General features: G+C 36.6%; 1 protein-coding gene across 1 annotated transcript in view; it reads left to right on the forward strand.

The window, feature by feature from the left end:
- LOC149137137 (winged helix repair factor 1-like) overlaps nucleotides 1-13,379 on the forward strand; it is a 35,476-nt gene extending 22,097 nt beyond the window's left edge. The window contains exon 6 of the mRNA XM_089338605.1: nucleotides 96-13,379. Coding sequence (XP_089194731.1) covers nucleotides 96-138 — 43 coding nt within the window. The 3' untranslated portion in view covers nucleotides 139-13,379. The remainder of the gene's footprint in view (nucleotides 1-95) is intronic.
- Nucleotides 13,380-15,066: the final 1,687 nt, after the last annotated feature.

Below are 15,066 nucleotides of genomic sequence, written 5' to 3' on the forward strand. Positions count from 1 at the left end.
ACCGCTGTGACCTCTCAACCATTGAGCTTCAGAGCTTTTTTTTTCCTTCATTTATTTATTTCATCTTAATTGTTTTCCCTTTGTTTTGTTTCCAGCATCCAAACCACAAATGGAATCTTGTTGCGACTGCGTGAATGATGCGACTGCATGATATGTTGCAAGCATCAGCTTGTGGGTCAAAGATTAATGATCTTATTCCTCCATCTGGATTAGATCGACAACCACCACCACCGCTGCCACCACCACCACCACTATTAACTACTTTAACTTCTACTTCAGTTTGATAACAAGCACTTGGAGAATCTCTCGGATTCAAGGCAGCGGTATATTGGATTTGAGCCAAGAGACTATCAGTGTGGGCCACCCTACTCTGCCTCTGTTTTACAGTATTTTCTTTCTTAAACTCCCACCAGCAGCACCAATTGTTGTCTCAGTTTGGGTTATACTGCCTTCCTTCCCCCCACCCATTCTCTGTTTGGCTCTGACTATCAACGTCTTTCAACCACATTCTGGCAAAAACACACGAAAACTGTTTTTCTCCATAAATTCTAACTGTATTTGAAGAAGACCCGCAAGGAAATTAACAGGCATTATTTCCAAGAAAACAGCACAAGTGAATCTGACAGCTCAGTCTTCAGTGATACAACTGTACACTCTCTCTCTAGCCCTCTCTCTCTTGTGTTTAGCTAAGTATGTATTTTTTTGGCCCTCAATCTGCAGGTCATGTCTAATTATTTGTTGAACTTCCCACTTTATAACTTAAAGTATCCATTAGTATTAACATATGTTTGTGCAGAACAACTGTTTCACAAGTTCAACCTAGTTTTGTTGTGTGTTAGTTTATTTGTCTCTACAGCTCCTCCACCCAACCTTTTCTTTTCCTTATTGTTTTACCTTTCATATCTCATTACTTCAACCAGTTACCCCTTTGTTCTTTTTCTCCTGCCTCTCTTGTTGTGTTCCTCTGAGCTTCCTCAATTTGTCTTTTCTTTCCTTCTTTTTCTTCCTAATTTTCTCAACCTCTTCAACCTCTCCTCTTATATGTGTGTGTGAAGCAGAGAAGGTCAACTCTACCACCACCACCACCACCATTATATATAATGACTCATTTCAAAGAAAACAGTCAATCTCTAATGAAGAAACCAACACCACACAACATAGAAATGACAACCCAAACAAATCAGTAGAACAGTGACCATAAAATGCCATAAAACCTCAAATTCTTTTGACCAAAATCTCAGGCGTCAATGCTTAGTGAAATTCTAAACCCTATTTCTTTTCTCTTTTTTCCTTTATTTTTTTTATTGCAAAAAATAAGAAGAAGAAGGAATACAAAAAGAAAATTAGAAAAACATAAAGGAGATAATTTTTTCTCTCTCTCTCTCTCATGACATGTATAATATTATATATATATAATCATAATTATTTAATGTCCACTTTTCCATGTTTGCGTGAGTCAGACAGAATTTGTTGAGGCAAATTTTCTACTGCTGGATGCCCTTCTTGTCACTAAACTTCACCTGTTTCCAATTAAGGTAATATTTCTCCATGGCTTGATGTGTTTTTCACACAAGTCTGGAAATTAGCAACATCACTTGATGCTCATGTACAGCTATCACATGATGTCCAGACAAGGGTACACACTGAGTTTCATTCAGTTTTCTTTGACCAAATCCACTCACAAGGTTTTGGTTAGCCTAAGGCTTTATGTAATAAAAGTCACTTGTCAAAGCTAACATGCAGTGGGACTGAACCCTAGATCACATGGTTGGTAAGCAAGCTTCTTAATCACACAACCATACCTGCACCTATGAGCGTGGGTGTTTGACTAAACCCTTCAAAGCGGTGTCCTGGCATGGCTACAGTCCAATGACTGAAGTAAGTAAAAGATAAAAGATATACCTATCTTCTACTTGTTTCAGTCAATAGACTGCAACCATGCTGGGATACCACCTTAAAGGGTTTTGTCAAATAAACTGACCCTAGTACTTCTTTATTAAAGCTTGGTACTTACTCTATCAGTCTTGTTTTACTGAACCACAAAGTTATGTGGACATAAACAAACCAGCATCAGTTATTAAGTGGTGGTGGGGGTGGGGGGACAAATATAGACATAAAGACACACATACATATATATATTATATATAGAAAATACCGTGCTTCACATGAATCCTATAAATGATTAATATATATATACACAGGCTTCTCTCAGTTTCTATCAGTCAAATCCACTCTCAAGTCTTTGGTCAATCCAGAGTTTTAGTAGACAACACTTACCCAAGGTGCCATACAGTGGAACTGAACCCAGAATTATATCATTAGAAAGCAAACTTCTTACCACACAGCCATACCTGTGCCTATATACACACACACACACATACACACACACACACACACACACAGAGATTATTTTTATATTTTGGTCTATCCTGAACAATTCAGCCCATCTCAGTCTTTTCTTTATAAACAATATCATTGAATTTATGTATTCTTCAAATCATCTACTGTTCCTTGTCCTACATACACACACACGTATATATATATATATACACACACACACACACACACACACTATTATGAGAGTGTATACAAGTTGTGTTGGGGCTTAGAGTGATTTCATGGGGAACAAAAACTGGTTCTGAACCTATTTTGATATGCATAGAACTATTAGCATGCCAGGCAGAATGTTTAGAAGCATTTCACCCTCTACAATCTGAGTTGAAATTCTGCTGAGGTCAACATCGCCTTTCATCCTTTTGGGGTTAATAAAATAAGTACCAGTTGAGCACTGGGGTCAATGTAATTGACTTTCCCCTCCCCTAAAATTGCTAGCCTTGTGCCAAAATTTGAAACCATTATTATTATTGTTATTATTATTATTATTATTATTATTATTATTATTATCTTCTATACATATGGAGTGTACTTAAAATTTTATATACAAGACTTTAAAATGCTTAATTACACACTTGCAGAAAAGTGTAAATTTTGCTGTACATTTGGTGGGTGTGTGTGAAGAAGAAGAGGGAGAGAAGACAGGTGAAGACAGGTGAAGACAGCAGCCAATAAATTGGAATGTAGGTTGGTGAAATTCTCAAAGGTGAGTTATAGATGATTAAAGAATAGTGGAGGAGGAGGGAGAGAGGAAAATGGAATGTGTGTGTGTGTGTGTGTGCACAAGGAATATATTAGTTTGATGCTCAGTAAAAAGTGAGAGTTTTTGACATTTCAAGCATAGCTCTTAGAAAGGAACTATGTGTGTGTATGTATATATATGGGTATATATGTCTGTGTGTGTGTATATCACATAGTGAGTGCTTATGAGAAAAAACTAAAATATAAACATTTTTTTTAATGAAATAAAGAATAGTCCCACAGCCAAAATATTTAAACCAAAATGAAAAGAACAACTTGAAGCAAACTCTTTATTATTACTAAAGGCAGCAAGCTGGCTGAATTGTTAGCATGCCAGGTGAAATGCTTAGCAGCAGTTCGTCCATCCTTAAGTTCTAAGTTCAGATTTTGTCAGGGTTGACTTTGCATTTCATCCTTTCAGGGTCAATAAAATAAGTACCAGTGGAACACTGGGGTCAATGCAATCGACTAGCCCTCTTCCCCCAAATTTCAGGCCTTGTGTCTATAGTAGAAAGAATTATTATTATTATCATTATTATTAGGGCAGCAACCTAGCAGAATTGTTATTGTGTTGGGCAAAATGCTTAGTGGCATTTCATCTGTCTTTACATTCAAATACTGCTGGGGTCTACTTTGCCTTTCATCCTTTTCGGATCAGTAAAATAAATATCAGTTGAACACTGGGTTGATGTAATTGATTTACCCCTCCTCCAAATTTCAGGCTTTGTGCCTATAACAGAAAGGATTATTATTATTGAGGGCACATGGCCTAGTGGTTAGGGTAGTGCACTCACAATCGCTAAATCATGATTTCAATTCCTTGACTGGATGGTGCATTGTGTTCTTGAGTAAAACACTTCATCTCATGTTGCATTGTGATCATTTTGATACCTCACACGAACACACAGGGCACTTGTTCAAACAATGTCAATTTGATGGAGGGAGTGAGCTAATGTGTGACATGAACATTTGATCACTATAAACAAATCATTTGTGTGGGTCATTCAGCAAAAGCTGAATGCTCATACATCATCTTTGGTGGGAGAGTCCATCATTATTATTTTATATACATATGCAGTGTATTTAAAATTTTGCATTTAAGACTTTAAAGTGCTCAATATACACTTGCAGAAACGTGTAAATTTTGGTGTGTGTGTGTGTGAGGTGGGAAGAGAAAGAGGTAGAGCCATTATACACCATTATACAAACACCCATACACACTGTTCAACTCAGTACTCACATGAACATGCACCCACACCACACCACACACCATTATGCACCCTCCCCCACACACTCACATGCACACACATACCTTCCCATTCCACATACACTAGCACCCAATACCTCCAACCCCTAACTCTTGTCACCCCTATCCCACCTTGCACCTCCATGCATTGCCCTACAACACAGTATTCACTCCTAAAAACACAATGCACATGCACACAACATGCCTGAGCACAGACAATATACACATGCATAAACACATACAACTTTCTCACATGAACATACACAATACACTTACACACACTATATACAATTCATGCATTAATACACACACACATGTGCACACACCACTTGAACATGCACACACTCACATGATAGCCTCACACATATACACATGTCCATACCCACATAAATACATGAAACACACATCACTCCACACAATGCATGCATTAGGTTACTTATACACACATGCTCCCATACACACACACAGACGCCTACATAATTTTAAGCTCACCCACACATACATTCACATGTGCTCCCCCCCAATTCACACATACTATACACTCACACACACACTTGCACACCTTAGTTCAACCTGGTCACCATTATTATCTCCCTGCCATTCAACCGCTTTCTTCTGGTCATCTCATGTTGAACTGTTAATCCCTACACATTTTTCTCCTCTCAACCCTTTCTGTCAAAGAGCACAGGCTCAAAACATCAAAGACTTTTCCATTCTTCCCAAGAATCAAACTAATACACCTGCTTGTTGTTCCCTCACTTGTCTTCTTTTGTTTTCTGTAAATTTGAACTATATATATATACACACACATATGTGTGTGTGTAAGTATATGTAAGGGTGTATATGTGTGTGTAAGTATATGTAAGGGTGTATGTGTGTATGTGTGTATATATATATATATATATATATATATATATATATATATATACATATATCATGTAGTGAGTGTTTATGAGAAAAAAAAAAAAAATATAAAAATTTTTTAAATAAAATAAAGAATAGCCCTGCAACCAAATTATTTAAACCAAAACAAAAAAGTTAAAAGTATAAAATAACTTGGAAGAAACTCTATATTATTATTGTTATTAAGGCAAGTGAGCTGGCAGAATCATCAGCACGCTGGACAAAATGCTTAGCTGCATTTCGTTTGGGGAGGTCGATGTAATCGATTAGTCCACTTCCCCCAAAATTTCAGGCCTTGTGCCTTTTGTAGAAAGGATTACTATTATTATTAAGTTGGCAAGCCAGATGAATTGTTAAGCATGCTGGACAAAATGCTGAGCAGCATTTCATCCATCTTTACTTTCTAATTTCAAATTCTGCTGAGGTTGACTTTTCCTTTCATCCTTTCAGAGTCAACAGAATAAATCCCATTCTAGAACTGGGATTAATAATATCGACTGATCCCTTCTCTAAGAATTGCTGACTTTTTGCCAAAATTTGAAACCATTATTATCAAGTGGATGAGCTAGAGGAGCATTAGCATGCCAGATAAAATGTTTAACAGCATTTCATACATCTTTATATTTTGGGTTCAAATACCAGTGTGGTCAACTTTGCCTTTCACCTTTTCAGAGTTGATGAAATAAGTACCATTTAAACACTGTGATCAATGTATTCAAATAGCCTCCTCTCCCAAATTATCAAGCATTGTGCCTATAATAGAAAGAAAGAATGATTATTATTACTTTGTCAGTGGATTGGAAGAGTCAGCATAGCATCAAACACAATGCTTTGCAGTGTTTGTTGTGATTCTTTATGTTCTGAGTTCGAATTTTACCAAGGTCATCTTTTCAGGATGTTTGAAATAAAATAGCAGCCAAATACTGAGGTTGATATCATCTACTAATCCTTCCCCAACAAATTTCAGTCTCCAAACCTTTATTATTACTGGGAAAAATACTTTGTATATTTATTCTGGATCTTAGTTTAATCCTGCCAAAATCAGCATTGCTTGCATCCTTTTGGGGTTGATAAAGGGAAATACCATGTCAATATAATCAACTAATCTCCTCCTAATCCTAATCTCTATTTTAGAAACAGTTATTATTTTATTACAAGAAAATTAACAGAAAATTAATTACAAGAGGAACAGTTATGTGTGGGTTTATGTAACATCATATGTGTATATTTGTATTTAATGTGTGTGTGTGTGTGTGTGTGTGTATAGACAGGTAGATAGATAGATAGATAGATAGATATTCCTCTACTGTAAACCCACTCAGTTGAAGGGGTTCTTAATTTTTGCAAATTGTGTAGCAACCTTACAAATATTTGTGCCACAAAAAAGCATCCAATATATGCTGTAAAGTATTTGTTTTTAGAAAGAGCACATGGCCAAAGAAACCATGCCAAAGCAAACAGTAGAGGATGATGCAGTCTTTGCATTTATCAGCTCCTGTCAAACTGTCCAACCCATGCGAGCATAGAATTTGGGTGTTAGATGATGATGATACATGTGTGTGTGTGTGTGTGTGTATGTATGTATATATCTATCTATCTATCTATATATATATATATATATAGAAAGAGAGAGAGAGAGACTGATTGACTGTGTATACATGGTACACAAATTAAAAATATTGTTTGTTACTCAATAATTGGCCAGCATTTACAGGCTTGTTTTTCTAAACCAAATAAAATCACTTCCAGTCCAAACTGTGCTCATATGAAAGGAAATAAGCCCCTGTACTTGGCTTGTAGTCTATTTTATTGACACCCCCACCCCCACCCACCCCCCAAAAATGATAAATAAATGAAAAGCAAAGTTGACCCCAGGATGAGTCAGAAGAAATGCCAGAAAGAATTTTTTTCTTACACTCTAATGATGCTACTAATTAGTAAATTTCAAAAAAAGAAGAAAAAAAACCAATGAGAATCTGTATGAGGTCAGTGGACCTGTTAGAATCTGTATGAGGTCAGTGAACCTGCTAGAAATAGCTATCAAATCTCTCACAAAGCATACTTACCATGAAGGAAGAGAAGATACATTGGATAATGAAGTCCTAAACACACTTCAAAGGATAGTTGTGGTTGGAATGCCTTGATCAAGGGTCTTCTCACTTGTACTTAATTTATTGACCCTGAAAGAATGAAAGGCAAAGGTGACTTCGGCAGAATTTGAATTCAAAACATAAAGACAGACAAAATACTGCTAAGCATTTAGCCCGGTGCGCTAACGAGGGGATGAGGAATTTGTATACGTGCGTGTATATCAGACTATACAGAAAATTCTTGTCTAAAAGCTGTACTGTCTCCAGTGCAGGGTATCCAAAATGTTATCTTATAAAGACATAACACTTGTCATAGAAGGTCCTTAGTAGTAGTAGTAGTAGTAGTAGTAGTAGTAGTAGTTTCGCCAGCAGACTAGCAATTTGTGTGTAGAGGATGGGTCAAATGCGTCAATCCCTGCACACCACTCGTATTGCATTTCAGAGAGATGGAAAGCAAAGTTAATTTGGGTAAAATTTGAACTTAGAATGTAAACTTCAAATCTCTCTTGGTCAGATTTGTCCTTCATCTCCTATAGCTTTGATAAAATCATTACCAGTCATGTACTGAGGTTGATTTAATCAACTGACTCACTTCCTACAAATGACAAGTGTTATGTCTTTATAAGATAACATTTTGGATACCCTGCACTGGAGACAGTACAGCTTTTAGACAAGAATTTTCTGTATAGTCTGATATACACGCACGTATACAAATTCCTATTCATAATTCTGTGTGCATGTCATACATATAAAATGTGTGTATGTGTATCTTCTGGCACATTGAGGTGATATCCAGTAAAAATATTCCCCAAGGTTCTATATAAGTTAGTTGTTTAAGCCCAGATAATCTATGAGTGAGAAGACCCTTGATCAAGGCATTCCAACCACAACTATCCTTTGAAGTGTGTTTAGGACTTCATTATCCAATGTATCTTCTCTTCCTTCATGGTAAGTATGCTTTGTGAGAGATTTGATAGCTATTTCTAGCAGGTTCACTGACCTCATACAGATTCTCATTGGTTTTTTTTTCTTCTTTTTTTGAAATTTACTAAAACATGCAATTTATTATTATTATTCTACTAAGGCCAACTTTACTGTTCATCCTTTCAGGGTTGATGTAATTGACTATCCCCCTCCCCCAGAATTTCAGGCTTGGTGCCTATGATAGAAAGGATTATTGTTATTATTATTACTAACAATAAGATGAGTGTGACTGTTATCGAATGAACAATATTTCGACATCTCATGTGTCTTCCACAAGTTCAAAATAAACATCCCAATATACTTCATTTTGGTAATGTAAATATTACCAAAATGAAGTAGATTGGGATGTTTATTTTGAACTTGTGGAAGACACACAAGATGTCGAAATATTGTTCATTCAATAACAGTCGCACTTTTCTTATTGTTTCTTTACTTTCTGGAAGAGTAACATCAATACTTTAAATATTGATATAATCATTAAGGCGGCAAGCTGGAAGAATCGTTAGTGCGCTAAATAAAATGTTTAGTGGTATTTCGCTTGTCACTATGTTCTGAGTTTAAATTCCACCAAGGTTGACTTTACCTTTTGTCCTTTCAGGGTCAATAAAACAAGTACCAGCTGAACACTGGGGTCGATGTAATCAACTCATCCCCTCGTTAGCGCACCGGGCTAAATGCTTAGCAGTATTTTGTCTGTCTTTATGTTTTGAATTCAAATTCTGCCGAAGTCACCTTTGCCTTTCATCCTTTCAGGGTCAATAAATTAAGTACAAGTGAAACACTGGGGTTGATACAATCGACTAGTCCCCTTCCCGCAAATTTCAGGTCTTGTGCCTTTAGTAGAAAGGATTATTATTATTATTAAGGCAGAGAACTGGTAGAATCATTAGCACACCGGACAAACTGCTGAGTGGCATTTCAACCATCTTTACATTCTGAGTTCAAATTCCACTGATGTCAATAAAATAAGGACCAGTTGAGCACTAAGGTCAACTCCCCAAAAATTTCAGGCCTTGTGCCTATAGTAGAAAGAATTATTATTATTTTGTACAATACTCTGATAATTCTACCAATCAACTACCCTTTAGTTCTGGTTCTTTATGTGCTGAGCTCAAATCTTGTCATGGTCAACTTTGCCTTTCATCCTGCAAAGTTTGATGAAATAAAGTACTAGTCAACTAGTGGATCAATGGCATTAACTAACATGGTTCACTCAAAATTGCTGAACTTGTGCTTAAATTAGAAACCAAAGATGGTAAACTGACAGAATCATTAGAACATTAGGAAAGATACTTTGTGATATTTGTTCCAACTCTTTATGTTTTAAATTCTAATCCCACTATGGTCATCTTTGCCTCTCAGCTTTTCTGGAGTCAAAATATAATACTTGTCAATTACTGAGGTCAATAATATTTAATAACCACCTCTCTTCAAAATTGCTGGACTTGTGCCTAAATCAGAATTTATTATCATTATTAAGAATGTGAGCTGTAGAACTTTTAGTGCATTGGACAAAATGCTTAATAGATTTTCTTCTAGCTCTTTATGTTTTGAGTTCAAACCCCATTGACATTAGCTTTGCCTTCCATCCTTTTGAAGTCAATAAAATATTGCACCTGCCAAGGACTGCAGCTGATGTAATCAATTTACCCTTCATATTTTGGTACAGGACCTTAATTGCTGGTCCTGTACTAAAATATGAAACCTATTGTTATTATTAAGGCTACAAGCTGGCAAAATCATTAGCATGCCAGACAAAATGCTTAGCAGCATTTTGTTTGTCTTTACATTCTGTGTTCAAATTCTGCCCAAGTTAACTTTGCATTTCATCATTTTGGGGTTGAGCACTGGAGTCAATGTAATCAACTAGCCCCCCACCTCTAAAATTGCTGGTATTGTGCCAAAATTTGAAACCATTATTTATGTTCTGAGTTCAAATTCCACCAAGGTCAATATAATCAACTATCTCTTCCCATCAAATTTCAGGCCTTGTGCCTATAGTGGAAAAAATTATTATTATTATTATTTTATGTTTGACTTTTGTTTTGCATTTGTACAAGTTGAATCCAAGTCTCACCCAGAGACCTCAAGAGGCAACAAGTTAGAAGTTCATGTAGGTGTTACGCCTAGGGTACCATATATTTGGATTTGTACATAGTGTTGTTCTAGAGAATGTTTAAGAAACCATAAGAAAATTATGTGTTTGTTTTAAAATTTGAGATCACATAGACAGTATTTTACGTAGGATATGGGCAGTTCCCATGAGCACTATCTTTTGAACTTCAGCCATTTTGGGGTTTCCTGGTATCTGAGCTAGGTAGTAATCAGCCCGTTTCGCTGTCATTCCCAGGGCACCTATGACAATAGGTATTGTTTTAGTCTTCAGGTTCCACATTTTGCTAATTTCTACTTCAAGATCTTTATATTTGCTCAATTTTTGGTAGGTCTTGACAGATATGTTTATATCGATTGGGACAGTCATATCAATGAGGAGGCATGACTTTTGTCTGAAGTCTTTCAGTATGATGTCTGGCCTATTTGCATCTATCTTTCTGTTAGTTTGAATGGTGAAGTTCCAGAGGAGTGCGATGTGATCATTTTCAAGTACTGGGGATGGTTTGTGTTCCCACCAGTTTTTATCATGGGGCAAGTCCAGGTTTTTGCATATTATTATTATTAAGGCAGTGAGCTGATAGAATTGTTACTGTGCTGAACATCTCTTCTGACACTACATTCTGAGTTCAAATGCCACCAGTGTTGACTTTGCCTTTCATCTTTTTGAGATTGATAAAATAAATACCAATTGAGCACTGGGATCGATGTAATCTACTAGCCCACTTCTCCAAAGTTTCAGGCCTTGAAAGGATTATTATTATTAGCAGCTGCAGGACTAGGTATGTGGGTGGTAAAGTATCAGACAAGATGTCATATTTAATTATATCCCTCTCCAGAATTTATCCATCTGGTGTTGATAAAATACATTATCAGTAATGTACTCAGTGGATTTGATTTGTGCCCATTCCATACCCCTAAATTTTTCTCTATGTACTAACATAACAAATCATAAACCCTGAGTTAATCAGAGAGCCTGGTTGAATTTTACTTCCCATCTGTTGAGAGTCCCTAAAACAAGTTGTCAGTGAATGGTTTACCTTAAACTCCTATTTTCAGGTTTGATCCCACAATATGGCACTTTAAGCAAGTGTCTTCTAACAAAGAAGCCTTAGTTTCACCAAAAACTCATCAGTATAATTTGATGTTCTTGTTCTTGGCTGTTAATTGTAATCCATTATCTGGTTTGATAGTACCACTACCCATAAGTGTTAGTGTTGCAAACTGTTGGGTGACATCTCCAGTCAAGTGACCTCTGTAAAGAGTCACTGCAGTTGCCCTTCCACTTCTCATCAACTCCAACCACTAACATCTATGACTAACCTTCGCCTGCCTTGTTTCAGCCTTTATGCTGATGTTAAAAACCATTATTGCAATTGTCTCCAGTGTTGATGTTCCTTTGGGTTATCTCAGTCATGACTCATCTCCTTTGCAAAACTTAGAGATGCAGTAAGCTAGCTGGTAATAAAATAATATAATACCACAACACAATACTTAATGCCTTATGATATTATATTCTATGATGAAGCCGTAAATTGTCTACTTTTTATTCATCTTTTCAGGAGTTGATTAGAATTGAGACTATTTTAATCCTTTCTATCTTGTCCCTGCACATGTGTGGCCTTGAGCCCATGTAAATCATTATTTCTGAAAAGTAGTACCTTGTATTCATTTAAATTCTGACCTGAAATCCTACTAACAACTTTGCCTTTTAATCCTTGATAAAGCAAGTACTACAATTGGTCCCCATCTCTTCAAGAATTTGTGTTAGGAAACAAATCAGTAATTATTATCATTATTAAGGTGGTAAGCTGCCAGAATTATTAGTGCATCAGAATAAATGCTTTGCAATATTTCTTTCAATTACTTATATTCTGTGTTCAAATACCACCAAGGTCAACTTTGCCTTTTGTCTTTGCAAGGTTGATGAAATAGAATAGCAGTTAAGTAGTTGAGTTGATTAGCATTAACTTTCCCTCTCTTTTGGCCTTGTGCCAAAATTAGAATTATTATCATTATTGTTTCTTTATTCACAATGACTTCTAGTGCTGTGTCATCATCCACAGTATTAATTAGACCCTAATTAAGCTGTCCACACGCCACAAAACAATCTTTATTTAAACAGAAATCATCATTTTAATGTCCAATTTTTTATACTCACATGGGTCAGGCAGATTTTCTATGGTCAGATGTCCTTCTTGTCACCAGCCCAACCTGTTTCCAAGTAAGGTAATAGTTCTTTTTGATTGGACATGTTTTCCATGAAAACCTGGAAACAAAAGACACCACCTACATGTGACAAAGGCACATACAGTGACAAAGGCACATACACCCAATGGGTTTCTTTCAGTTTCTGTCTACCAGCACTACTCACAATAATAGAAGACACTTGCCGAAGACGCTATGCAATGGGACTGAACCTGAAACTACATAGCTGGAAAACTAATTTCTTAACTACACAGCCATGCCTGCACCTCTCTTACAACAAAACTAATTACTGACAATAAACACACAATTTTTTGGAATAATATAATTCTTTATTTCTCTTTTTTATTTTTTGTGGGAAAGGGTAGGGGATCTAATCTTACCTTCTGTAGAAATTTGTTTTCTTCACAGAGAAAACATGAGTTTGTCATCTGCTATCATTGTGTGTGTGCATGTGTATTTATACATGCATACACACAAGTTTGTATGTATATTACACCTATTTATATTTATGCATGTGTATGTGTATATAATACATAGTTGCTGTGTAACTAGTCACACATGTGTATGAAATCATACTTACACAGACATACATTAAAAGTTTTATTTGCAATTGGATTTTCTTTTGTAATATTTCCAAGCAAAAATTGTATTTTTTAAGAAATATAATTGTGAAATTAAATTATATTATTGTATTGAACCAACACTGTCTCTGCGTTTTATATGTGCCATACTTGTATTCTGTCTTTTATCCTCTAACTCTCTCTCTTCTATTCACCCTCTCAGTCATATTTGTTACCAATAAATGGAGAAAGTAGTAGGACTATTTAGCATGTGAGGGATAAGGCAACCCTTCTAGTACTGATGCAATGATAAAATGCTCCCAGTAGACTGTAAAGTTGTTGGCATCTGGCCATAGAAACCCTGCCAAAATGGAGTGCACAAGTAAGATGTGGCTTCCCTGCGTCAGCTAGGAGATCAATAATTCCAAATAAAAATTGGTTCAGTCCATGACATCTCAGGTCAACTGATTTCCATTCTGGAACACTGAGTTCCTTTGCATTTTGTCATAAAAGAATTTTCCAAATAAGACTGCTGACATTTTATTGAAAACTTCCAGAGAAAACTGACTCTAAAATCTGGTTGCACTTGAAATCACATTACTGCATCTTGTGAGAAATTAATTTAAAAAGAAAAAGAAAGACCACCTTTATGGAGAGAAAAAAACAGTCAGTAAAACTACGTTTCATTTTTCAAGAAGAAATAACATTTTTGTTTTATTAAAGAATTTTATGTCTTTATTTAGTTACTGACACATTAGCTTCATTGTGATTTTATATATGCCTTCCATAAGTCATCATGATCTGAGTCATCTCTGATTGAGAGTTATGGTTCTCAAAAACTAGGAGCTCATACATGTCATTTAGCATGATCTCCATGGCTGGATGCCCTTCCTAATACCAACCACTTTACAATGTGCACTGGCTGCTTTTTTTCATGTCACTGGCACAAGTGAGCTTACTATGCAACTTGCAAGACTATGAAACAAAGGAGTAGGAGGCTTCTGATAGGGTTATGGAGAGTGGTAGAGCACATTCTTGTAGAGGAGCTGCAAATTGAGAAATATAACTAGTGATAACGAGGTGTCCAGGTGACCCCTCAAGGTACGATATGAATAGAAGTGAGTGGAGACAGAGGAAGCAGGAGAGTAGGGAAGGTCAAGTGTGTATGGGGGAATGAAAGGGGAGGGGAAGTAGGCAATAACTGTAAAGATTGTGTAAGGTTGAAAGGTAGATGCAGGAAGTGATGAATAAAGATGGGTTGGGGGACTAATGATGCATGAGTTGGGCGAGGTGGAGGGATTCAGAAGAGAGCAATAGGATAGTAATGAAGGTATAGTTGACAGGAGAGGACAAGAGAGAAAGAGAGATAGTGTGAGGCTGGGTTGGCTGCAGGAGTGAGGTGACAGCTTTCAGCATTTGAAAAGAAGGTTTGTGAGAACACTTGCCTGACAGATCTTAACGAAGAAATATTGACATTACCATAACATAAATGTTTGGATTTTATATAGGTGTTGACATATGTCTGTTTTCTTAGCATGGTCATCATCATCATCATTTAACGTCTGTTTTCCATGCTAGCATGGGTTGGACAATTTGACTGGGGACTGGCGAACCAGATGGCTACACCAGACTCCAGTCTGATCTGGCATGCTGGATGCCCTTCCTAATGCCAACCACTCCGAGAGTGTAGTGGGTGCTTTTTACATGCCACCGGCACGAGGGCCAGTCTGGTGGTACTAGCAACGGCCACGCTCAAATGTTGTTTTTTACGTGCCACCTGCACAGGAGTCAGTCCAATGTTTTGTTCACATGCCACCGACACAAGTGC

This window comes from Octopus bimaculoides, chromosome 2 (genome assembly GCF_046866305.1).
Source record: "Octopus bimaculoides isolate indiv1 chromosome 2, ASM4686630v1, whole genome shotgun sequence".
Taxonomy (NCBI): Eukaryota; Metazoa; Mollusca; class Cephalopoda; order Octopoda; family Octopodidae; genus Octopus; species Octopus bimaculoides.